This window comes from Poeciliopsis prolifica, unplaced genomic scaffold (genome assembly GCF_027474105.1).
Source record: "Poeciliopsis prolifica strain line A6 unplaced genomic scaffold, Auburn_PproV2 SCAFFOLD002, whole genome shotgun sequence".
Classification (NCBI taxonomy): Eukaryota; Metazoa; Chordata; class Actinopteri; order Cyprinodontiformes; family Poeciliidae; genus Poeciliopsis; species Poeciliopsis prolifica.
Window position 1 is genome coordinate 17,099,127 of NW_026562377.1, and position 26,029 is coordinate 17,125,155.

At 41.3% G+C, this 26,029-nt stretch overlaps 3 protein-coding genes across 8 annotated transcripts; all 3 read right to left on the bottom strand.

Annotated features, from left to right (window-relative positions):
* Positions 1-1,473: 1,473 nt before the first annotated feature.
* Positions 1,474-11,000, bottom strand: zfyve9b (zinc finger, FYVE domain containing 9b). 3 transcript variants are annotated; one of them, XM_055052422.1, is made up of 16 exons: positions 10,851-11,000; positions 8,177-8,961; positions 7,969-8,068; positions 7,693-7,895; positions 6,818-6,929; positions 6,159-6,281; positions 5,867-6,022; positions 5,550-5,774; positions 5,380-5,462; positions 5,138-5,242; positions 4,902-5,052; positions 4,421-4,501; positions 4,057-4,186; positions 3,769-3,874; positions 3,507-3,686; positions 1,474-2,129 (listed from the first exon to the last, which is right to left on the bottom strand). In XM_055052422.1, the coding sequence occupies exons 1-16, from the start codon at positions 10,912-10,914 to the stop codon at positions 1,968-1,970; spliced, it is 2,766 nt and encodes a 921-aa protein (XP_054908397.1). In that variant the 5' UTR covers positions 10,915-11,000; the 3' UTR covers positions 1,474-1,967. The 3 variants fall into 3 exon arrangements, with proteins under 3 accessions (XP_054908397.1, XP_054908389.1, XP_054908406.1); XM_055052414.1 differs by having other exon boundaries at positions 4,024-4,186; XM_055052431.1 differs by lacking the exons at positions 1,474-2,129; positions 3,507-3,686; positions 3,769-3,874 and having other exon boundaries at positions 4,147-4,289.
* Positions 11,001-11,329: 329 nt separating this feature from the next.
* btf3l4 (basic transcription factor 3-like 4) lies at positions 11,330-15,898 on the bottom strand. 4 transcript variants are annotated; one of them, XM_055052910.1, is made up of 6 exons: positions 15,831-15,898; positions 15,458-15,519; positions 14,326-14,439; positions 14,011-14,212; positions 13,015-13,074; positions 11,330-11,633 (listed from the first exon to the last, which is right to left on the bottom strand). In XM_055052910.1, the coding sequence occupies exons 2-6, from the start codon at positions 15,509-15,511 to the stop codon at positions 11,587-11,589; spliced, it is 477 nt and encodes a 158-aa protein (XP_054908885.1). In that variant the 5' UTR covers positions 15,512-15,519; positions 15,831-15,898; the 3' UTR covers positions 11,330-11,586. The 4 variants fall into 4 exon arrangements, with proteins under 4 accessions (XP_054908885.1, XP_054908880.1, XP_054908893.1 ...); XM_055052905.1 differs by lacking the exon at positions 15,831-15,898 and adding an exon at positions 15,680-15,824; XM_055052918.1 differs by lacking the exon at positions 15,831-15,898 and adding an exon at positions 15,598-15,824.
* A 1,817-nt stretch (positions 15,899-17,715) lies between these two features.
* ptgfr (prostaglandin F receptor (FP)) lies at positions 17,716-19,775 on the bottom strand. Its single transcript, XM_055052750.1, has 2 exons — positions 18,981-19,775; positions 17,716-18,015 (listed from the first exon to the last, which is right to left on the bottom strand). Exons 1-2 carry the CDS (start codon positions 19,773-19,775, stop codon positions 17,716-17,718), a joined length of 1,095 nt encoding a protein of 364 aa, XP_054908725.1.
* Between the last annotated feature and the right edge of the window lie 6,254 nt (positions 19,776-26,029).

Genomic DNA, 26,029 nt, shown 5'->3' on the forward strand with positions numbered 1-26,029 from the left:
GTTGTGCAGCATTGCAACAATGAAGAAACTATTTGCACAGCATGCATATGCCGCATGTCCCAACAATTTCAAGTATGTGGATTAAGTAGGAGGTAAACAAGTGACCCATTATGCCCCCTTCTCCATTCATGGCACAAGAGAAGGCCTGCTGCACACTGGACTTACTTCTGCCAGACTCAACCATGCATTAGTTGCTACAGGATCATTCATGGATTTGTATTTGGATTATCTAGCTATTGCGCTAAGAAACAACGCATTATATTATTTAATAATCAGTCAAAAAAAACAAAGACATTAAGATGTTAAAGTTCTGTCATCATGGTGCATTTGCCAATCTGAACCAAGCCTTGCACTTCTTCATGTTTACCCTTTTGTAATATTTTAGCATAAACCAGTTTACTGACAAGCTCTTATTCTAGAAAAACCTTTGAGATCTTGAAACTGAATTTTTCAAATTATGGGATGATGAATTTGGTCATTAGTTATTTTGCTTGCAAGCTTGGTAAATGTTAAATGGTCGTTTTAGCTCCATCTTCATGAACCCCATTTAAAAGACCACAGAGATTTTTATTGGTGATTTTTATTTTTTATTGGAAACGCACAGCTGCTTTTCATTCACATTGTGTGTCTGCTTGAGTCCTGACCAACACTTTGAACTGCATCGTGTCTCTGTGGAGGCAAATAAATAAACTTGCACTGCAGCTGTAGTTGGTGGCTGTATTAATCCACCTCATCGGCAGCAACTCGTTGGCAGATTCCAAGTCTGCCAGGAATGAAGTAAGCGTCTGGAGTTTTGGACGAGCTGTCATCTGTGGAATGGTACTGAAGAATGCACGTTTGTGTGGAAGTGTACACCTCAACGTGTAATGCTTACATTGTAAAAAGAAAATGTATGTTTAAGGTTCGCACAATAATCACATTCAAACATTTTTCTAAGGATGTGATAGGCCATCATACTCTTTAAGTGTAGAAAGAGGGCTACGCTTTAGTACTTTTAGAACTGTGCTTTTCAAGCTCTGATGTGAAGTCAGGATCGGCTGACTTTTAGAGGCTGACAGCTGGTCAGATGAGAAAAACTCATCTGTCCAGCATTCTCTTATGAAAGTTGGTGGTTAACATTTGCTACTACAGCATTGTGTCAAACATTTGATGACAGCTTTACAGTGCTGACATCAAATAAAGCTAAAATCTGCAGACTTGTGAATAGCTGAAATGGCTGACAAATCCTCCACTCTTTCAGACCTTCACCTCTGGACATCTTAACTATTAAACTCTTCAAGCTGGGAATGCCTTTCTGAGCTTTTCAAAAGGCAAATGTTTACGTTTCACATAACATGTTCAAAAACACTAACTTTAGTTGGGGTTTTTTTAATGTAAGATCAAACAATAAGAATATTTCCATCTAAAATTCACTTTCTTTTATAAAGTCAGTGAGTTGGCCAAAATGTAAGACCTAAAATGAGTTGCAAACAGTCAACATTCCAGGTTTATTTTCAAGCAGACATTACTCTTTGTGAACAGTTCATTAAAACCCAAGCAGTAAGAAAACATTCTTTAAGCATTCATTCAGTGTGTGTAAAATTGCTACATTTCTCCTACATTAAATTTCTTACAGTCATTATTTTAAGGTTATGGGGGTTAAATTCAGCTTTGAAGGTCTTCTCCATAAGAAGACCCAGCATAGACGTAAGGTCAAATAAGCAAATGAGTTCCAACTACAGTGCAGCAACTGCACTTTGCTCCGATGGTCCATCATGCAGGTTTTTTTCTTTTTTTGTAGGTGGGTGGAACTAGATGAAGCTTAGAGTCAGACCACGTCACTCCCGTCATAAATAGCTGAAATGGCTGCTGGCTCTGGATGTGATCCAGGTTGGGTCTTTTGGTGGAAATTAATGTTCGCTGATGAAGAGCGAGATGGAGCTTGTGGTCTGAGTTGGAAGATTAATTATTAGGAGGGCAGGCGTGCCTTAGGTGATGTCCTCCAGGATGTAAAAGATGAGCTCCATCACTAAAGGCTGTTCGCCTCTCTTGTGGCCCCTGCTGTGGATGACCGGGATCAACACGCTATCCAGGGCATTGAGGTACTGAGCTGGGAGAGGCTGCCCATTGCTCCCCGCCACAAATCCCACCTGGAATTGTAAAACAAGCTGCTGATTAATTTTAGTGCAGTCACATAAAGGAGATTGTGCAAGAAAACTGGCGATTAGCAATATGTGAGTGAAAGGTTGCGTGCTTTCCCCCTCCAACTCAACCCAAGGCAAAAATAAATGTAACTGAAGAATTTGTATTGATCTAATATTATCAAAGTCAGTGGAAACTTTTAATTATTAATCCATTGCTTCTTGCTTCCCTAAATGTGGTGCAATAAAGAGGCTCATTGCTTTCAGCTGCTGGGCTCCTAACTGGTAGAGGCTCTATATTTATTTAACCATCACGTAGAGTGAGCAGGATAGAGAAAATGTGGCACAAATATCTAAAAAAGAAACACAAACAAACAATAAAAAAAAAAAACTACAGCAGGGTTACATCTTGGTCACGATGATCATTTTAGGCCATCAATATGCCAAAAAAAAACATGTGGAGATTACTCATATTTGCCACTGAGACCACATGAGGGATTAGCAGACTCCCCCCTGGACACGCCTCCTTTTAAATAGTGGATGTAATAGTGTAATAGTGTGTTTCTCTTGGCTGCACTGTAAAAAAATTATGACATCTCACGGGAAGAAAAGAAAATTGGATGCAAGTTGAAGACTCAAAGACTAAGGCGCAAAAGTGCAGGCTCAGCAACTTTTAATATTCCGCGTGCAAAATCAGACATGCCTTAATGATTACATTACGGGCACACGCTATTACTGAAAATGTGTGTTGAAGCAACCGTCACTGTGAGATTTTAAACTTTACCTATGTGTTCATTCAAAAGTGCTGTAAGCAGAGACATTCGAGGGTTTGAAGCAATGCCCTTAAATTGTAGGTTAGTCAACAGGAAGCCAGTCTATCATTTACAAGAAATTATGCTGAGAAGCTGATGTCTTCACGGCCGCCTTCCCAATTCATATGAAACCTGCTGTTATGTAATGCTGTCGGCTTGTTGATTTTAAAAATACCAGGAGGACTTTTTGAGAGTGCAAGACGAGAAATACTATGTGCTTAGGAAAAAAACATTAAACATGACATCCATCTACAATGGATATTTCAAACACCGGCTGTCAACCCTAGAGAAAATCTAATTAAGGGTTAGTTTATTATTATTATTTTTAACTGCGAGGTTATATCACTGCAAAAAAAAAAAGTGCATTTATTTTATCTATTGACTTTTTTAACTTCTTTACTTTTCTATTTTGAACTTTTCTTCACCAGGTGTGCCAGCATGCTTGTTCACATCTGTATTAAACTACAGATTTTAACAGAAAAATTGATGTCAGAACACAAAAATCTTGTAAGGTTAACGGTGGGAAATATCACCAGAGGCATTTTCCATGGCAGCACACTCATTGGTTTCTGACCTCATGAGAGTCAAAAGTGACCCGCAGCCCCAGTTTAGCCATGCCGTCCTCCTTCAGCAGCTTCAGGTGTGGACACAGGGCCAGGCAAAACGCCCGGGCGATGCGCTCCGTGAGTCGGCTCTGTTCGGCGGAGTCGGTCACTCCTCTCTTGGGATTGTGTCCTCTCACCAGGAAGAACACCTGGACAGCAGAGGGTTTTATATATAAAAAAGAGACTTTATGACTCAGATGGAACACACAATTGTTGTGTTTTAAAGTGTACTTCTGTCCAGCGGATGATCTTCCCATTTTCTTTGTGTTCTGACTTTTGGAACATCTTTGTACTGCTGATGGACTCCATTGATTTCCCATCGATGGGGCTTATGACCCTGCAGAGCAAAACAATTTCTTAAGCCGGAACATATAGGAACTATTTATCTGGACACTGAAGTCCTGGATTGTTGACACAAATAATGAGACTCTATTTTGTATTGTTGTGTTGGACTGAGCTCAGCTTCAAACATGTGGAAACACCAACCCCCTATTCACAGTGCACTTCTCCTCCACCCACTGTAAACAAACAAGCTCCCGGCTCTCTGGTTGGTCGAGCCGCCCGCATGTGACGGTGTAGTCTTTCATCTCCCGGAGCGACCGGCGGATCTCCACCATGGTCTCCACGGTGACCTGCACCATAAGCCCATCTAAGGAGAAGGGGACAGCAATACAAGAAAAACACACAAACAGACACGAGTGGGGACACACAGCCTCACATGCAGCGACAGGCGGCAACACACTCCTGACAGCCTGTTAACACACACACAAAGAGCATCGCATTCTGAATAACCCTAGTTTAGAGGTATGATGTTGGATCAGAAATCTCCTGTGAGCAGGTCAACTGTTTTGTGCTTCCCTTATTATATCACTAGATATCGTACCCTCTACGATGCTGGACTTGGCCAGGCAACCTGCCGAGGCTTTCAGAGCGCTGCTGAATATAAAAAAGCATGAGCCAGTCACTAGAAAGAGAAAAAGACAGAAACAAAGAAAAGAGCAAAAGTTCAAGTCACGCTACAGTCGAACATTTTGTGCCCTCTGGTGTTACAGATCTGAATCTGCAGCCGCATTTTTTAAAAAGTAAAATACTGACTAAGTTTCTGTATTAAGGCTTTTTTTAAAATGTGAATGTATATTAAAAAAAGAACTAATGTTACAAAGTGTATAACTTTAGTGCTACAACAATAAAAAAAAGAGAATAATTAATCGTTCTGTTCCGATTTCAACAACACTAATAATTCCTATAGCAGTTATACCTCATCAATTGGGTTATACATTTAGGGTAAAAACTATTTAAAACCATAAAAATCCTTTAACAAAGTCCATACTGTCTTGATGTTTTGTTTCTCAATGATTTGTTACCTTTGCGAGGCTGGTTGTGGATGCTAATAGCTTGGGTTTGGTACTGGCCGTCGTCGGTTTGCACACAGATGAGGTGGGAATCTGCTGTCTCATTGAAGGATGCCCCTATTGCCAGCACATGTTCATTGGACTTGTTTATGGCCTTCATTAACTGAGAAAAGAGAACAGAAAAAGGCCACAATAACAATCAAGGCACAGATATGTATACATTTCCTTTTGAGGCTCACTCTTCATACCTCATTATACCCGGTAGTCGGTATGTTTATGAGAGTCTTCTGAGCCTCTAGATCCACAGTGAGCCCCGGTACTAATGGTAGGCTGTAGCGGTAATTCCTAAAGTCCTGAAAAACAGGAAGTATAAAGTAGTCGGTGTTCTGCAATGGGAAGTTTGGCAGAAGTTATGACACCAAACTTCCCCCTGATGCTGGTAAATACAGCGCTACAAGAAGTGAAAGCCGTTGCAACATGATATACTCACGACTAACAGTCTCATTATGGTGTGACCTATTTCCCCAAAGAGGGGCTTCCTGAACCGCACGCTGTACAGAGGACAGGGATAAACTGGACAAACAGAAATAAACGTGAATGACTCAGGGGGGAAACTTGACACATTACAGCCGGAAGATGTCACAGGGTGGCATTGCTCACATCTATACTCTGCCCCAAGTCTCAGCATGAGGCGCAGGGGGAAAGCTTTAGCCCACGGCACCTCTGCTCTGTGGACCAGCAGGCCAAAGAGGTAGGGCTGATTGGGCAGAGGTAGACCTTGAAGCGACTGAAGGGTGGAGCAAACATACATGAAGCCAGCGTGATCCTCGCTGCCTAAGAATCGGCCGCCAAACAGGAAGAGCGACAGGTGCCTTACAACCTTCCCTGCAGAAACAAAGAACTGACGGTCAGCCGAGTCATCATGACAAGGCATAAACCTTGAGGGGAAAAGCCGTGTTTGCTATTCATCGTCCTACCCATCACAGTGTCCCTGTAAAGTTGGAGGAAGTGACTGAAAATGTCTTTAGGGAAACTTTTCTCCTCAGGCAGACACTGAAGGAGCACCACCACCTCCACCTGGCCCACAGCATGCATCCCCTTCGTCGTCACGCACCAGCACTTCCTGTTGACATCTGTCACACATTTATGACAACAATCTTTAAATTTTAGGGTTATCGCTTCTGAGGCAGATGAGGAATTTCATACATGCAAATTGCATTTTATTGGGATGTTCAAAATAGAGAAAGAAAAGGGAAAACAAATACATACAGTTGACAAGTTTGACCATAGCAAGTAGGTTTGCATTGAGGACAAACACCAGTGGCTTTGGCCGGCCGCTTTCCAGCTCCTGAATGAGAAGCATCTCAGAGGGCCTCTCCTCCACGGTGTAATCTGAGTGGGGAAAACGAAGTCGCATGACCGTAATCTCATCCCCTGCAAACCAATAATCCTAAATTCTTCCTAATCATTTTATTCCCCTGATCATTTTGAAGAATGATAATGTAATAAAATTTCCTAACAGAAAAAAATAGATAGAAAGGGATTAATGCACACCTGATAGGGCAGATGGATAAAATGTCCCCTCAACCCAAAGTATTTGTTCGTATGACAGATTGATACCAGCAGAAGGTAATTTGAAAATGAAATTACAAGCACATCCTGTCAGATCCGCTTAAAAGTTTCACGACGTTCCGCAGCTGCCGACTTAACTTTTCTACCTTTTCTGTTCTTACTTTTTTTAATCCTCTCTTTGTTAGCAAGACGGACGTCCAGCTGAACGTTGAGCTCCACATTTTCATCTTCTGCTAGTCTCCCTGCTTTACATGGACCTCGTATCTCATTTCCTCTGTTTGCTCTCACTGCAGGGCGTCGTAATAAAAGAAGCAGAGGCAGAAGAAAAAAAAAAAAAAGGCCCGCTCATACTTCACCTCCTTTGACTCCAGTAGAGGTGAGGATGGGCGGGAGGCCGTCTAAGGGGATGAGGTTGGCAGAGCTGCTCACTAAGGCTGTGGGGCCCCAGCCATGAGGACCACACGCCTCCTAAAGTCACATTGAAAAAATGAGCAATCTATGAAATATTTAGACCGTAAAAGAAACTACAGGTAGGTAGAAACTACAGGTAGGTACAGTGCAGCGCAAAGCTTTTCGTCATGCAAAAATCTGCTTTTTCAGGTTTTCGAATTTTGTAACAATAAACTTATGTTTTTGTTTCTTGTGTTACAGACCACACCAAGTAGTGTGTATTTGTGAAGAAGAAGGATAATGGTGAAGGCTTTTATATTTTTTGTTCATAATGGAAAATATAAAATATCACATGCGTTTAGAATGAGCCCCTTTTACTTGGATAGCCCTAAATGAAATACATAGCTAAATCAAAAATAAAGTTGTCTGATCTTGTGTCAGTAAAAATACAGCTATTCTGTATTTGAAGCTGAACAAACAGCGTTATGAAGCCTAAAGTCACTCAAGTTGATAAAACTGTCGAGAAGTTTAGAGAAAGGTTAGGTTATCAAAATAAACTGTTATGATTTCAACATTTTACAGAGCAGTGATCAGACTATTCAACAAAATGAGGAGGCTGGCACTGATCAGGAACGAAGCAAATAAGCCACTGCGAGCTGTGGAGGAGTTGCAGAGATCTACTGCTCAGGTGGGAGGAAAGTTTTAAAAAGTAAAATCATTTCACAACTATGTATTCATTTATGTCAGAGTATGACATCAAATCGTTGACGTTTGTGTCCGCAACATCAGATTATCTTAGACTGGTGTGTATCTGGGTATATTTCTCATGTTTTAAACCTACATTAATTGTTGTCCTGTGTGGTTTTAAGGTTCTCCTGATCTGTGGTGAACCAGCAGGACTTCTCGCAGGCTCGCCCAACTCCCGCCTCATCAGGGGTGAGAAAGTAAGTCCTCTCACTGGTGTGGCTGGAGCAGACTCAGACTGCTGACCAGTGAGGATTTCATCTGCAAACCACACTCTCCTTTTCCCTCTTAGAGGAGTCTCTGTCGGAGAAGACATGACACTTTGGTAGTGCATTTCCCTACCAAACGAGGTAGAAAGTGGCATTTTACTTACTCTTGACGAGGGCCGAATGGCAGGATACGCAAACCCTTCCTTCCTTGCCATCCAGATGTGTTAGTCTAAACTTCATATTGGAGCAGAGCGCGCAAAACACCTGCCGACATGCACACATTCGTTTCACACGTCACCAACTGTGTTTCTCTTCACGCTTCATCATCACATAGAAAACGTTCGACTTTTGAGTGAATCAAACTGCCCTCACCTTGCCACAGGCACGGCAGTGGTGCCTCCTCTTGGTAAATGTAAACTTTGTCCCACACTTCATGCAGACCTGAGCTTCAGCATCAGGAACCCACACCGGAGCCACCTCCCCCAGGACGTCACCCTGATCCTCAGGCAGAACTCCAGAGGGGCTCATCTGGGAGTCATTATCAGGATCCGCTGGAGGATCAGCATTCTTCCCCTTTGCTTCGTCCTCACCGGCTCCCTGAGTCTTGCCTCCACTTGTCTCGGCTCCTCCTTTAGATTTGACCTTCCTGAACTCCCGAGTCCTAATGCACGGATTCTCGTGTGAAGAAGTAAAAGATGCTGCAGCTTCATCTGAGCTGGAAAAATGCTCTGCCTGCTCCAACCCACTTTCTTCCCTTTCCTTCTCCTCAATCACAGACTCCTCTTTGGAGGGGAGAACTTGAGACTGAACGCCTTCCTGATCCACCTGATCCTCCTCTTCCGGCCAGGCGGCCTCGGCGGGGCTCAAAACCAGGGTGCTCGAAGGGTCATCGTCGCCCCATGTGGAGATGGTGGTCACAGTGCAGCTGCCTTCCTCCAGCTGGGACTGTGACGCCGCTTTGGTTGGACGCTCCAGTGGTTTTTGCCCACATTGACTTCTGATTGTCGCATCCGAGGAGGATTTGGAGGGAGAATGAGGTCGGAGTTGACTGGAGCTCAGACCAGGCTTGGTCATGTCACCATCTTTGAGGACCAGTAGGCAAGGTCTGTTCAGCCACTGCTGCTTGGAGTGCTGAAGAGATGGGTTGTCTCCTTCATCTGTTGAGACAAAAGTGGGGACAGATTGTCTCTGACTGTTTATACTGTGTGTAAGTACTGTATGCATACTCTTTGAAGCTTTCCACAGTTTTATCACATTGCAACACCAACTTTAGTGTATTCTCTTTGTTGACCTATGTGACAGCAACAAAATGTAGTGAAATATCGTGAAGTTTTTGGAGAAGATTGCTGCACAAAACATTGTTTACATTTTTTCCAAATGAAAATTTGAATATCGTGTTGCAAACTCCACCAATAAAGCTGATTCTTGTCACTTAAGTTCTAGGGGTATGCTGAAATTAAAAAAACAAAACAAAAGCAGCAGGGTAATGTTCTCAAAATGAAGTCCGACTTGGTCTTCAATCGATAGGATAACTAGAAACTGATATCTTGCAATGTTACTTTAATAGTTTCAGTTGATGTCCTTTCCAAATATTGTCTGAGAAAAATACTTAAGCATACCGCCATGTCAGTGCTTCACTGTTGGCTCAACTTTTTCAGGCTTGCGAGTTTTCTCTCAAATGCACGGATACAACTCAAAGTTAGTTTCTTTGTTCCTCAACACATTTACAAAATAAGCCTGGTTTTTCTTTTATGTTGATTTTGGACCAAAGGTCTCGTCTTCTCCAGGTAGCATTCCATCCCATGCCGGAGCAGGTCTTGTTTCACTGGAAGTAATGGCACTCCCTTACTTGATTTAGCCAACATCTTCATCACTTACTTTGCTTTCGGTGAGGCTAGGACACACACATTTTGCACAAAAAAATAAAGACATCCAGCTCTGAGATACAAAACGATTGCCGTTCCAAAACCCTTTGTTTGAACGAATGAAAGAAGCTTCTGGAAACTCTGGAAACTCTACCCGCGGTTGTGGTTGAATGAGACTTGTGGAGTCACAATTCTTTTCTTGATCTCTTGTCTGCTTTGTTTTGGTTTTTCCACTGTGTCATGCAAGTAAATTATAGTGTCTGGGTTGATTTGGAAAATAAAAAAAATTTAAAAAAAAGACTTGCTTCTACTTAACTCAACCTACCAAGTCATATCATCGTCATCATCATCATCATCTAGGCTCTCCCAAATGTTTTAAGGAGAAAAAAAATAGAGAAAAAAAAGGTTGTCCTTTTATACAACGCATGCAAGTATCTGGTTTCATCTGCATATGCAAACCAGTGATACAAGCCCCTCCTTCTCTCTACCTCGATTCATTCATTTTTGCGACCTCCTGCAGCCGCAACCAATCACCGATTAGATTTCTAATGGCTCGCTGAACCGCAAATATCGACGGAAGTCGAACAGACTGCAGCTCCAGTCAAACACAGGACGAACAAAAAATGTTTGAAAACTGACGTCCTTGCCAGTAGATTTCTGTTTTGACGCTGGCGCTCGTCCGCCTCCGCTAAAAGCCAATTAAATGGCCAAAACCTGCAGTTCAAACTGCATTGCAGCTTTAATGACAGAGAAGCGGGCCGGGCGGTGTCGCTCCTGCTGCAGATCGTGTAAAAAAATAAAAAATAAATAATAATAATAATAATAATAATAATTGAAAGCGGCTCGCAGCATCCCCTCTCCTCGCGCGCACTCTTTATCGGGACAGCGACGCATTCGGCGCACACGTGCAAAAGCGCTTTCGTCCTGCCACGCGGTGATCGAGACCCGGCCGGCCGGAGGCAATGCGACATCCTCTCGGTTACATCACGTCCAGCCGGACGGGTCGTTTGAGCTGACACGCAAACACGCATGTTGGAAACGATGCGGTCCAGGAGCTCGGCCAATGCTGTGTCAGCGTTCTTCATCATCATCATCATCATCATCATCCTGCAACGCAGCAGCATCAGAGAAACTGGATCAGCCTGCTTTTAATGTATGCGTGCGTGCACGCGGCCCCTTACCCTCAGTTACTTCTCCTAGAAGGCTTTCATTCTCATCATCCCGGGCAGAGAAGAACTTCAGCATCGTATCCTGTTACATCTGAGTGCAGGGAAAGCAGCCGTGGCTTGCCCAAAAAGCAGAGAACGAGATGATTCCTCCTCCTGTCTTATAATAACCCCTCCAACCCCCCACCTCAACTCTCTCTCTCTCACAGAGACCCCCCCACCTCCCCGGTTTCTCTCTGCAGCTCTTTGAAGAAATCCAAGAGGTGTGCAGAAAACGTCCCTCCCCAGCTTGCTGTCTACACAGCCCGCAGGACAGCGTGCGAGCCAAGTTAGCAGTGCATAGATGCCAACCTTATGCACAATCTGTCAGGCTGTTTCAGCAAGTCAGCATAAGCACAAAACCTCTGAGGGAGTGCTTATGAAACGTTATTAACAAGTTAATAATGTTTCTGCGTTCACCACAGCACTATGTAAACAAAAATAAAAATAAAAAATGAAAGAAAATGTTTGTCACATTTATTTTGCCATAAACAAAGTTGTTTTAAGACCTTCTGCGTATAACTTGTTATCTTCACGGTGATTAACAATAAGGTGGTGAGACTTGAGCCAGGTTTTCCACACGCCAGCCTGACTCGCTGGGGACACTGTAAAGTAGAAAAGTCTCTGGGATTGTTGATGATATGTGAAATGCAGAGAGATGTTTCTGCTTCTTCTTGGTCCAGCCCAGTCCACGAGGTCATCAACATCCGCGCTAGTTGGCCTCGTCCTTTGAAGCTTCGTCGAAGTTCTCCACCAGATCTGCGACAAGGGGAGCAGACGCGCCGTTATTTACGCGGCTTCAATGCTTTGCAATTTATCATACGGTTCCAACATGTTCGCACTTTTTTCCACAAACTTCCGAGTACTGTACTGATATTTTAAAGATACGGAGGAGGACAGAAGAAGAAAAACAGAGAGGAGGAACAACGAAGGGAGGAAAGCGAGGAGGAAAACAAAAAACGAAATCACTGAGGATGACGTAAAAAAAAAAAACAGATCAAGGAACAGAGAAGAAATAAAGAGGAGACATTTTTCAAAAATGTCAGAATGTTAATGTCAGATGTAAGCGTAATTCACTGATACAAATATTCTATATTTGTTTCTAGAGGCACATCCTATTGTCTGTAATGTCGGTTTTGGGGGACTGGACAAGCTGAACATGAACAAAATCTGCCAGGAGTTTGTTGAATCCGGCGACACCTGAGGAAGTACATCTAGTTCTTTTATTTAGAGAAGTGGTGCTTATCTTCTGTGAGGCGGAAATGGTTTTAGTGTGGCTGACAGACGCTGTAGTTTTTCACGGACGGACAGATAAGCTCATATACAGCAGATAAACTGTATGGATGGCTAAAACATTTGATTTATTTCTAAGCCTACCGCTACAACTTATCATTTAAAAGTATAGGTGCTGTGCATTTATGAGTGGGTGCAAATACATTCCGCTGGATGTAATCATAAAAGTGGATCTTCCGCCTAGTGCAATTGTTTACGTTGCTGGTTAAACACAGAAAAACCTGTTCATGGACTAATAGAGAACAATGCTATAGCTTCTACTATTCATTTTCACAGCATTATTCAAACTTACTGAGGACTCAACCAAACAAGACAAAGGAGCAGAAACGGGAGAGCGTGTGCTGGAGTTCCAACTAGTTTCAAGAGTTTTTCTGCCAAACAATTTCAAACTGAAGTTAAATGTAACTCTGCAGCTCCTCCCGAGTTGCAACAGGTTTTAGGGAGCTCCTGTAAGTAACGCTCTCCTTGCCAGGCCTTTCAGTTTAGGTCACTGGACGTGTCCGAGTAGGTCTGGAGTTGTGCCGTGCTCTTTCCATTCTCAGACGATAGACTGTGCAGGTCTCAGTGAGGCGATCGAAGCGTGGGACATTGTTTTATAACCCAACTTGGCATCAGCTTTCTCCCTGAGCCGCCCGCTGTGCTCCTCGGTCTTTATGACGCTGTTTGTTCTCCGATATTCTCTAACAAACCTCAGAGGTCACAACAGAACACTTGGATTTGTACTGAGATTAAATCACACAATGTCAGCACTGTACGCTGGAGTTACTCTATTAGATTTAGCGAGCGCGTCAGAATCTTCATTGCTTACAGAGTCTCTAAACAACTGTGACGCTGACAAAGAACGTACCTGGAACCTCATCATCCTCTTCCTCAATGTCTTCTGGTTTTGGAGGTTTGCCATCGAGAGCTGAGAGAGAAGAAAAATCCAAAACTTAAAACTAACATTTCCCTTGTGGCAAATCAAATACCAGGAAGATTTATTTTCAATAACCTGTTGTTACTGAATTTCTAAAATACATAATTTCATGCTATTTAATAATATCTAACTGCCATTGATGAGTTTACTTAAATTATATGGTGATAATGTATTTAGTGTTTTTTATTCTATCATAATAAACATAAAAATAATTTTATATACATTTATATATATATATAAATAAAATAGTGGGGAAATTATAACTATACAAAAGAGAGAAAGGACTCAGGAACATGTGGGTAACTCATCACAGACATTATTATTGCAGTATTCTGCAACAGTACTGCATTTACACACTTTCATTTAATCGTACAGCTAACCATTCTGTGTATGAAGCAGACTGGAGATCTTAGTTTCAGAACAAAATGTAATTATTATGAGAACAAGCTTGGATGCAAATGAGTGGCGTCAAAGACATGTACAAAATAGTGATTCCAGTAACAAAGATTAATCTTGATGTGCTGCACTCTTGATAATAGAGAAATAACTTCTTCCTTATATACCTGTAACTCATCTAGTAACTTGCTGAGGTGGATCGCTTTTTTCAGTAAACAGACGAGTCCATATATTGATATTTAACTTAATAAGCGAGTTATGTATTCATTAGCTGAAATTGGACCAAGATCTCCCAAACTGCTGCACCCACCATCTTGTCTCTATTGATACGGAGATTCTTTCAAAGGTTTTGGGTAAAATTATCCCCCCCAGTCTTAGACGATCAAGCAATCAAATCTGGTGACGTATTTGTGCCACTTTATTCTTCTTCTCAGGATGACAAAATATACACAAGTCACCATTTTTAGGCAGCTCCTTATTTCTCCACACCAACAGCTGCAGACACAAATCTTTGGCTCGACCTGCACCCACCTTGCCGGGGGAAGTGTTCAGCCAGCTTCCGCAGGCTGCTGAGGCTGTCCCCTCCCAGCTGACTGAGGATGCTGGGAAGCATCTCTGTGAGCTGCTTGGCCTCAGCGTGGCCTGTGATGGCGAACGTGTTGGCGGACAGAGACGCCTGGACCTTGGGGTTGTTAAAGTGGATCACAGTCCCGTCGTCCTTGATCATGTTCACCTGGAGCGGAGAAAGAATGGATTAAGTCTCAACATGTTTGACGTGCTGCGAAGTAAAGGAAGCTGGCCGGGTTATTATGAAACGTAAAAAGCGCTTGATTTCGAGGTTTGTACCTCCTCGATTCCAGCTATGTTGTTGACAACCAACTTCTTCAGTGAACTCTGGAGCTTTTTGTCGTCTGCCGTTGCGGTTCTGTGCACCACCTTCTTCTTCCTGCGCGCTGAGCCCTGAAACCAAAACACAAAAAAGCTCTTCAATGATAAAGCCGCTTGCAAAAGTGCAAAGATCTGGAAGAGGTGGGTAAAGTCGTGGTTGAAGTCGTGATTTTGGGGCTGAATATGGTTTGAATACTGTAACAGTTTTTTGTTTTACGAGACAAAGCAAAACCTGATTTTAATTCATTAATCTGAGTCTAAAACTTTTAATATTTCAATATGCTTAATCCGTCTGGTGCCTACCTCAATTTCACAGAGAGTAATGTATGGAAAACAGTGTTGAAGCAAATTATTCAACTCTAGTCGATCAATAATCTGAAAATGGAAAGTGTATGGTACAATTGGAAACCCACCCAGACACGGTTCTCCGCCTAAAATACCGGTTGATGCATCAGAGACCCTTAGTGACTCTAGGGGAGCTGGAGAGATTCGTAGCTAAAGTGTGAGAATCTGTTGTCAGGAACACCAGAAGCTGTATAATCTACCAGTCTGGTTGTTATAGAAAATTAAAAAAAGGAAGTCAAAGTGGAATGAAAGCCATAAGAAGTTGCACTGTGGTGTGAACAAGTGGGCAAAGGGACTTGAAGTCAATAAGGTGGATATTCTGGAGTGGCCCAGTCAAAGTCCACACCTAGATCCCCAAGACCTGACAGAGCTTCACCAATTCAGCAAGGAGAAAAATGCAGGATCCAGTCTGAGACTCCATGCTGTGATTGCAACCAAAGGTGCATCTGTCAGTTATTGACACGAATGGGGTGAATATTGTATTTAATTCTCATTATTTGTAGGAATTAGTTTTACATTAACATTCGAGAGAGGGGAGGGGTATATTTTATGTAAAAAAAAAATTGTGATTGATTTGTAAAAAAACAATAAAAGAGCAAAGCATTCAAGAGAGTGAATACTTTTGTAGGCACTGTATTTCTGCATCTTGACAGTCTGGATCTTTCTTTCCTTTTTTTGTCCTCGGTGCTTTATTTTTATTTTTTTGTCACACGTTTTTAAGACCAGTGTGAATTGCACAGCTCACCTTTCCTCCTATCCGCACCTGGGCTTGAAGCTTTGCCAGTTTCTCTTGATTCATGTTGTCACCTGCCAGGAAACCACACAGTGACATTAGCAGCATAAAAAAAAGAAGATAAAAAACACATAAATAAAAGAACTACCGACATGGTAGCTGCTTTCATTAGCTTCAACGTTAGCTCTGCCTTTCAGAAACACCGTGCAGAAAGAAAACAGATCCATCACACACGCTTTCAACTGGAAGCCAGCTGATGCCATCATCATGTCAATTTGTCCAACAGCTGCACACACGATCCTGCACACAGCCGCTTCCTCTCCTCTGTGCGGGAAACAACAGCCTCACAGTCCGCTCACGCAAACACGCCGCAGTCTGAACCAACCTGCGCAGATCTCCCCAGATGTTTGCAGCAGAGAAGCGCACAGCGGCGTCTTTCCGTTCTTCTTCGTTTCCGACCAGAAATGGAGACCTGAGGTCGGGATTATGCTGACACCTACTGGACGTTTAGCTTATTGCAAAAACAAAACGATTGCTTTCTCGTTTTGATTGGAGAAAAAAAACGTGAATTTTACACCAGAGTTCTGTTTTAATGACACTGTCTGGTCCCAGTGAGGCCATTTATAAATAAGAAATTAAATGGTATGCCTCTTACTTATGTTGCGTTTGACATTTTATTCAACTTTGCAAATTTGTGTTGGAGAGCTTCATTTCACACTTAATTTTTTTTAACTTTATGATCCTGCCTTGATGTCTGGTTTAATGATGCACAATAATTGTCAGAGTTTTTCCAAATAGTTTTCCCATGAATACCTTTGTATTCTTGAGGAGGGTATGAAAGGATGAGGAATGAAGGGATGAAAGGATGAAGGGATGTAGAGTTAACGGTTTTCTTATTTTCCTGAGCCCTTGTAGGACCCCCCAGGACGGAACCTGTAGCAAAAGAATCAAAGTATAGTTTCGAATGAAGAGGGATGAGAGGGTGAGGAAGGGTGAGGTTGACGAAAAGGTAACAGACTGAGATGAATGGGTGACCGAAGCAAAACTAGGCTGCTTAGAATGATTAAGAGTTGTGGTTTGCACGTGGTCCTGCTTCTGAACCTAATACATTAACTTCATCGCTGGAAAATGTGGCCTGCGGAGAGTTGCATTTTGCTGTGAGGTCTTAATAGTTCACAACTAATAATTGTTTTTATTGATAGGCTCTTCCACCTGAGTTGTAGATCTGTGTATATCCTCCATAATCTGTTGGCTGCTTCTCCTCACTCAGCCTGTCAATTTAAGTGGATAACTTTGTTTTGGCATCCTTACGGATGCGCTATACACCTTTCATTGTAACGTAAGACGAACAGAATTCAAATCTAACATACAATATACATAAATTGTATTCTGTGTGATTGAGACTGTATTTGCCGACTTCTATTTATAATGTTTGCACTTGACATAACTGACTTTTACAAGCTGGCATGTTGGAGTAGCACTAATGCAAACAATAGCTCATAAAGTAATCAAGGTAATGAAACTATCACACTAACATTATGACATAACATGTATTAGTTTAATGCTTGTAAGTCATTCAAAACATTTTACCCAAAAATCAGCCATTTCTTTTGTGAAAGTAAACTAGAGAAGTGGAGAGAGATTTGTGCTGTGGGGCTCTATTAGCTCAATGAGCAGCGTTTCTCCCAACATGTGAGAAACCACTATAACCACTATAGTTTGCATGACTTTATTTTATTACGGCTTCAATAGCGGGAGCCATTTACAATGAAATCCGTAAAGGTCGAAACAAAAAGTCTCGGCCATCTTACATTAATCGGCTCACACTCCAGGATTTTTGAAATAACCTTTCTGTGTAATGGAATTATGCAGAAATGTTCACATCCTAAACGGTTTAATAAAAAAACAAGGTCAATATTGATCAAATTACAACAGTGGTTGTTATTGTCATGCAAGTACAGCCCGAAATCATTCATTCACATTTCACGGCAAAGTGGTACGATATTCTGGAGCTGCACTCAAAACAGAGACACTAAGCTTCAGTAGAACAACAAATGGTGGAAATAATCCTCCAAAATGTCTTCTAAGCACTTAAAATTTCAGACAGTTTTGGTCTGAGCCACTTGCGGAACAAAGATGATTCTCAATGAGATGTTAAAATGCATTCAGAGCAGAACTGCATTGCCGCTTGTGTAGTCAACCAGCGACGAGTGAATTCTTCCACCTCCTGGTCCTGTTTTTTCTTCAGATCAAACATTTCTGGCCAAAGTTCAGGTGATGGATTGGACGGCAGTGTCTGGCAGGGGCTGTCTACTGTAGCGGATGCAGTAAGATTTGCTCGGCTCCCCCGAGCTGCCGAGCGTGCTGCGCTGCCAGCGGTGGAAGGTGGGAAGCTTTGAACCCCAGCAGCTGTGAAACAACATGAAGATTTTCCTCAGGACGGCCTTCCTCAGAAGGATGTAGACCCAGGGGTCCAAGATCTGGTTCCATGTGGCCATCCGTACCGTTGTCAGCAGATTGAAACTGGACGGTTCATCTTTAGCTCTGGTGCTGAGAATTATCACATGGACCTGGAGCACAGAATAATACAAAGTGAAACACTAGAATACCTTGAATTTGAGTTTGTTGGCCAGTAATTCCAATGAAAGATAGAAAGAATTGCTGAAAAAAACCCAAAAATCAACATTTTATGCAAAACTAAAGTTTTTCTTATTTTATGCAAGACGTCATAATCGATATTTTGTCAATGACTAAGTTATCTGTTCAAAGACTTTGATTTGCGTTTTGGATCATGAAGTGGGTGAACACCCCATGTGACTTCAGATGACAATCTGAAAGGAGATTGACCCGAATGTTCAAGAACAACCCAGGAACCTCCAGAAGTTAAAGACAATCACAAACTAAAAGATGCTTGAACTCCAGTGTCTCTGTCCACAGTGGAGCGACTTTATTGTCACCACGGACAACGAGCTCAAAACACACATAATGGAAAGGGTAATGCAGCCTAACATTAAGCTTCTCAAACACCCACGACCTGAACCACAACGAAGATTTGTGGATGACATTTTAAAGCTGGGTCCTTTCCAGGGAACCAATCAATTTGAATGAGCTCTACTGTTTCTGATTGCAGCATTTTAATATGCAGACAGAAACTTGCTTAATGCTACAAAGAGAGTATGATTTTTCTACAATTTGCTAAGGCATATATTAGTGGGAGGCAACATCTGCATATTTGAGCCTATAATTTTGATTCTGATCACATTAGAGAAAAGTTACGAAATTAAAATAAAATAAGCATGCATACCATAATTCTGACAACAATGTAACCGAGTGAGTAAATAAAAAAAATAATAAAGATAGGAAATGGAAAGCCCAGGATTATACTTTGACTCATTAAGGTTTTAATCTCACTCTCAAAACCTCAAACTCCAACAAATATATAGCCAATGAAGCTCTTTGTATTGGCTCCCACAAAATAGTGAAATTCTTCCCATCAAATCTGCTAACTAACAACACACTGAGAGCAAGTGCTTACCAGTAATGGCCCCCAGCACACGCAGGACACCAGCATGATAGCCAGCAGCTGGCAGATCATCTCCAAGTGATAGGACGTGCCTCTGCAACCGTGTTTGTGGCGCAGCCTGCCGTGCAGCAGGGCACAGCTTGCCAGCGTGTTGCACACAATGGAGATTAGCAGAGCCAGCAGACCCAGAACGGAGAAGATTAGAGGCAGCAGCACATCCAGCCAGTCTCTGGGCTGCTCCATGTGGAAGAAGCACCAGCTCCTGGACCTCTGAACCTCATAGGGTCTCCACAGCAGCACAGGCAGCAACGCCACCAGGGCGGCGAGCAGCCAGGTGAAACCAAGCAGCCTTTTCATGAGGTGCGAGGACAAGACTGCTGAGTGGAAGATGGGCTTGGTTACGCCGATGAAGCGCTCCACAGCCATTGCACTCGAGAGAAGCAAGGGGCTCAGACCGTAGAACACCATGCACACCCCGAAGATGTTGCAGACGATGCCATGCGGGTCAAAAGTGTCCCACTTCCTGTGAAAGCGGTAGACATGCAGCACCAGAGAGCCATTGATGAGGTGACCCAGCAGGTCAGTGGTCACCAGGCTGCTGGCAAACAGCAGGAAGGACGCCTTGGACTTGACGCGGTGGCGACTGTAGGATTTGATCAGGATGAAGAGGGCGAAGCTGTTGGAGAAGATGCCCACCGTCATGGAGATGACGGATGCAGTGACAGACAGCTCCTTATGGCAGCAGGTGGAGTTGGATCCTCTGACCTCTGACCTGTACTGGGTTTCAGAGCTCTCGTTGGACGACATGACTTATTACAATCTCTAAAAAAAAAATTAAAAAAATTGAAAAACATATTCAATCTACTTGAATCATAACTTTGCAAGTATTTTGTGCTTTTCTTGTATCCTCATGTTCATAAATAAAATCTGCTGTAAAAGTATTTTCAAATCAAAGGATATTGCAGAACACAGTTAAATAAATAATGATCCAGCAGCTCATTAAAACTGGTAATTAAATCAAATTCAACACCTGGATGACGCTCTTGTTAAACGCCTGAAAATGTCAGAAGAAGAAGGACTTCTCACCTCCAGTTTGGTTTGCTTTGCTGTCTCCTGTGGTAAACAGCCTCCCCAACTCGCTGTCTTTTGAATCAGCAGAATCAAAGGCACATCTCCCCGTCTCATGGTGAATGCCACTGAAAGTCGCTGTTCCGCCTTCGCTCGGCAGGTGGAAACCTTGGTGAGAGAGCAAAGACGAGGCGAGCTGCGCAGGACGCATCACCGACTCAGACGCATCTTCAAAACGTTTGCATTTGAAGTATCTTTTCTTGGGGAGGAGGGGACAGAAAAAACAAACCGAATGTCCTATTTTTTTCTTTCTTTCTTTTTTGTTTTTTTTTTTTTGTCAGGCGAAAATCTGACCTGGCAGTGAAACAAAATTGTGTCAGTTGTTAAATTGCTTGACACTTGACACCCATTTAACTCAATTGTGCTTCTCTTTCAACACAAGTCAGAAAAATGGACGTAAAGACCCAGGTGGGAGTGTGACTGTTCAGCCCACTCCCACCCAGGCAGGACCTGTAGGCATGATGATTTCAAAATTGGGAGCAAGGAAAAGTTGACAGTTATTTATTTTGCAGTGTCAGACTTTTGAGAACTTCGAAGTCATTTCCTGTCAGGTCAAAATATAAACATTTAGGTAATAATAATAATAATAAGGAGATATACAATGTTTTAAAACTATGTGGACATTAAGTTTAGAGAGCTTGTTCTAAAGATTTTTTGGGGGGTTACGTTAGAAAATGGAAACAGCAACAGCAAGAAGAAAATAAAGTGGAAGAAAAAAATATAGCTCTGAGACGATGGAGAGTCAGATGAGGAAGCCCCTTTATGCTTTTTTTAAGAAGTCGTGATTTGTCAGTGAAATGCATTTTAGTATGCCAGTCACAGGAGAAAGTTTCCGGATTTAACAAGAAATAAAACTTTTCTCTTAAAAAACAAGTTTTGTATCCCGTTACATCAAGAAACTCTCTTTAATTAGATGCTTCTCAGTCCTTGGGGAATCAATTGAGTAGTGTCATAATTTTACTCATAAAGTTTGCAGATTTGCAAGGTGGAAACAAAAGAAACAGCAAATAAATAACTCAGTGTCCTCAAGGTGAAAGGTCAGGGCTTTTTTCATCAATCCAGACCCCAAAGTCCAGTGTTGCTCCCTTGAAGATGCACTAAAAGGTAAAATTTGTGTGTACATCTTGCATTGAGTCAAAGTACAAAATGCAGAGAAACAATTGCCATTGGCTGGTTTTGCTAAGGGTAACGATTGCTTTTACTGAGCCATAACACTTCAAATCAAATCAAATCAAATTTTATTTTTTATAGCACAATTCAGCAACGAGGCATTTCAAAGTGCTTCACATCACAACAAGCACAAAAACACATAGTCAACATAGAATCAACAATCAAAGCATTACATTAAGCCAAGTGCTGTCATTAAATTCGTAATTGGTTTTCAGCCTTGGAACTGGAACATAATTTCCCATCTCCAGTTAAGTTTGCAAAATTTGCAATGTAGAAAGTTAATTTTGAACATATAACCAATTTTCTTGCCTCATTTTCTTCTGTCTTGATAATCACACCCAACGGTGAACAGAAAATATCTTCCACGTCTCTGCCTCCATAACAAGCTGTTTCCTCCTCTCAACCTGGATTCACGCTTTCAGCTGAATCAGAAAGGTCATCGTGTCGATTAAGCCTCCTGACGTCAGCAGCAACTGAAGCACCTTGTTGAAACTTTTCAAGCACTTTCTGAGAATTGCTCTCATGTTCAATTCAATGTATTCATTCAACCTCTTGGCCAGAATCCAGGTAAGGCAGCAGAAATCACTTCAGCCAAAAATATTGCTCACTCTGTGGGTATCATTATGAAATTATTCCCCTTCGTTGCCCAGTCAATGTCTAGCACAAAGTTATCAACGCTGAAAACTTCCGGCTGTAATCACAGCACAAAGGCGGATTCAAGGCTATCTACAAATTTGCTTTGGTCAAATACATAGAATTACAATAAAGTAAAAGAAGGTTTGTGACCGCAATGGGACAAAATGAGGAAAAAGTTCAAAGGTTCGGAATAATTTCACAAAGCTGTGAACGCACAATGCTCACATCTTATTTCTTGTGGTTTGTGTTTTGGTGTGAAGAAAATTCTATGTATCATTACCTTTTATCTTAGAGGGATTGCTTCTTCAGAAATTCCAAATACATTCCAAAAAGTTTACCTTTAAAAATACCTTTTGTCGATCCCTGCATGCGCCGTCAGTCAAAAACAGACATACATGCACCATTTCCCAATGCACAAAAGCCTTCAAGACGGTTTAATTAGATTAAAACAAAGACAATTGCTTTTATTAGTTCTTGGGTCATTCATTAAGGGACGAAACACAAAGTGAACCTCAGAGGCATGCTGCAACAGACTGCGAGGGGAAATCCAAACATCATTCTATGTATTTTGCTTTACTTTGAACAGATAAAAAAAGGCATGCATGCAAGTCGTCAATGTTGATCTAATGCCTCTGTTTGAGGATGTGTTTTTCTTTTTTTCTTTTCTTCTTTTGGAAACAGTTTGTTGGAGCTCTGATGAAACTTTTGTTTATCAAATTGAAATATTCAGGGTTTTTTTTTTGTTTTTGTTTTTGTTTTTTTTACCTCAATAATAAAGTCACAGGAAAAACAATTTAGGCTTATGTACAAAATGATGATGTTTAATTCTTAAATGAAAAAAATAAAATTACATACCCGAAATGAGCTCCCTGCCTGAGGCTTCTTGAGATGTAATATTTTCTCTAATACTTTTTTTTCTCAGGCTTTTAAACATCTATATCAGTGTGTGAGAGTGTGTATCTGATTAACATCCTTCCTGGATACCTTTGATGACTTAACAGGTTATTAAACACTCAGCTTATCTTTTAGTTTTCTGGCACTTTGCCGCCTCTTGAGAAACAACAAATTTTGCTCATTTTTTTGTTAAGCCTCCTGAGAAATGTGCTTTTCAGATATCAGCAGTTCGAGGGACTCCAAAACACAGTCTGACACCTGTCTGATGTACAAGTGGTATAATTTTACTAAATAAATAACAATGAGTCCACCAGCTGCACAAAGCGAAAAGAACGAGGAAAGAAGATAAAGCAGCTTCCTTTTTCCTTTCATTCAATTGTGATCTTTTTGCTCTGAAATGGAATCAGTGATGCCTGTTCTCTTAGATGTAACAGAACCTCTTGTCATCTTGAAGTGGTTATGAAACCTCTCCCTCCCGCTGAGCTCTCTTACTTAGTCTATGGATCACTAATTACGCCGCCGGGACAGTCCCAATGCAAACGTCTTTAGTGACATTACACCCTCCAGTGTTGTGTCAGACTCTGTCTCCAAGCGGCAGAGAAGCTGGTAACAATGTGAGGGGAGATAAGGCACGAGAGAGAGAAGGGGGGGAAAAAAGACATTCTTTTGTTGCCTGCACCAAATGTGGCTGCTCTAATAGACTGACAGCCTCTGCAGGGCTTTAGACTGAGCCAGAAGGAAATTGGGCAAAATGGGAAAATAACCCATAATTCATGCTCTTCTCCCCCAGCAGCTAAGCTTCCTTCCCAGTATCTCCATAAAATCACTAAGACGCTCAGAAGACAAGCTTCACAGACAAGAGACGGACCTTCTGTTCTTGTACGTTTTCTCTGCTCTTGTCTTGTTCCTCCGCCTCAACGTCTGCCCCGCTGAGCCAAACTGTTAATCGGGCAAAGTTGCAGCAGAGCTCATCAACCCGCCTAATCTCTTGACTTGATGTGCCACAAAGGCAGGGGATTTCACTGGAGAGCAGCAGATCCAGGGCTGGGGAAAACACTCAGTTAGTTGAAAGAAAAAAAAAGAAAAAAAACCTTCAGTCGGATGGCATCTGCTTCCAAATCTCAAAAATAATAATAATAAAATACAACAGCAACAGACAATATAGTTGATTTTAAAATATTTCATAATTTAGAAGTCTTTTTAACTCAAATTAAATGACACTCTGATCAATAAATAACAATTAACAAATTCAGAATGAGGATTTGGACTTATGAGAAAAAGAAAATGTTTTCTTGCTAACATCATAAAGCATCCCAGTCTGTTGCTACATTTACTTTTTGACCTTCGATGAGTCTTTCTCATGTTCCCACATTGTCAATACCTGGCATTCATCCACCACTGTTCAATACCTTAATGGTCATGAGGGGCCATTCATCGGCTGAGAGGCACGGTGCACCGTGGAGTGGTTGCCAAGCCATTCAAGGGAAACACAAAGACCCACAGGACAAACTAATACTCTCACCAAAGGGTAATTTAGGTGGCTAATTAAGTACACACACTGTAAAAGAAAACAGCTCAGTTCCAGTCAGCTGGACTGATTTATTCAAGCAGACCACATTACCTAATTTAACTTGTAAAAATATGTTAGCAGAACTTCAATTTTAAAATAGAGAGAAATAAACTAGAACTCATCCATTCTCTCTAAATAAGAAAATGACTTACAGCGGTGAGAGCAAGCCTACTCTACAGCATGGTACACTCTTAAAAAACAAACACACACAAAAAAAACAGAACGTTTCATGTAATGGCAATCTACTTAGAGCATTGTTTGCATGTTGTGTTTGTGTAACTTATTGATTTATATATATATATATATATATATATATATATATATATATATATATATAATATATATATATATATATATATATATATATATATATATATATATATATATATATATATATATATATATATATATAAACATCTGAGTTGTAAATATTGTCCACTTAAGATTTTTTCTTAACTTGATTTTTTTGTTTCTTTGCAAAAAAAAAAAACAATTTGCAGAGCTGAGCTTCCCTAAAGTAGTCTCGTGTTTGTTCTCCATGAAGCCAACAGATTGTGAAGATGAACCCAAAGGAAGGTTGCAGGAGCCCTTTGGGTTTCAGAAGATGTGAGTGAACCACTCCCATATTTCCATGAGGATGCTTCCATTATGCATGAGGAGAACATTGTGACTGTCACCTTCCTGACCTCACCAGTGCTTTTTTGATGCCAATGGGACTAACCCTAACCCATCCCAAGGACATCAAATATGCTGTTGAATTTATCCAGCATCTCTTCTTGGGAATTGGAGCAGACCCAGGCTCAGTTAGGGTCCATACCCTAAATAAGATAAGGCTGAAGTGAAGTGACCACATTATACAGTTTATCATGTGTGTTGCAACTCTATGAAAATGTTCAATCAACTTAATAGTGTGAAAACAGTGATTTTAAAAAATATATTTTCCTAACTTGTCTTTTGATTTTAATATAAATGACGGAAAAATTTATATCAATTTAGTTAAAGTTGTAGAAATAGCTTTGATTAAGTGTTTTGAACTTGACAGTTAAAATTGATGCAACTTAACCGAGTTAAAGCGACAAGGAAACTAGACTGAATCAAGATTAATGAGAAAATCTTTTCCAGTGCATGCATGGAGCAATTGACAAATCATAAACAACAATGTTTTGCAGTATTAATTGGTTGCAGTGATATTGTTACATAATTTAAGCTTTAACACTAGAAAATGACACGTAAACTCCTGCCCAGTTCCATCACTTATGGTGGTAAAACAGACTGCAAAGGTCACTACTATCCACCAGGAGGCAGTGCAGGCTCAATAAAGACTTAATACTTGGTTTAATGCACTTTTCAATGAATTCTGGCTCTAAAAATAGTGCATAATGTAAAGGCAGACAAAATTTGGTGATAAAATGTGAATCTCAACGAACTCATCCATGAACAGTTATCTCAGAACAATCACAGCTCTGCAGGATGGTGGCATTTTGCAGGCTAGCTGATAAGGCTGAGCTATAACAAATAGAGCAGCTGAGTAACTGGGGAAAAAAACAGGCTGCACTTATCAACAGCAGGTATGTGGATACGGTGGATGTGGTGTGTGTCAAAATGGATATTGCTGCTGAGGTTTTATTTTGTTTGTTTGTTTGTTTTTTTGTCCTGGTTGCCA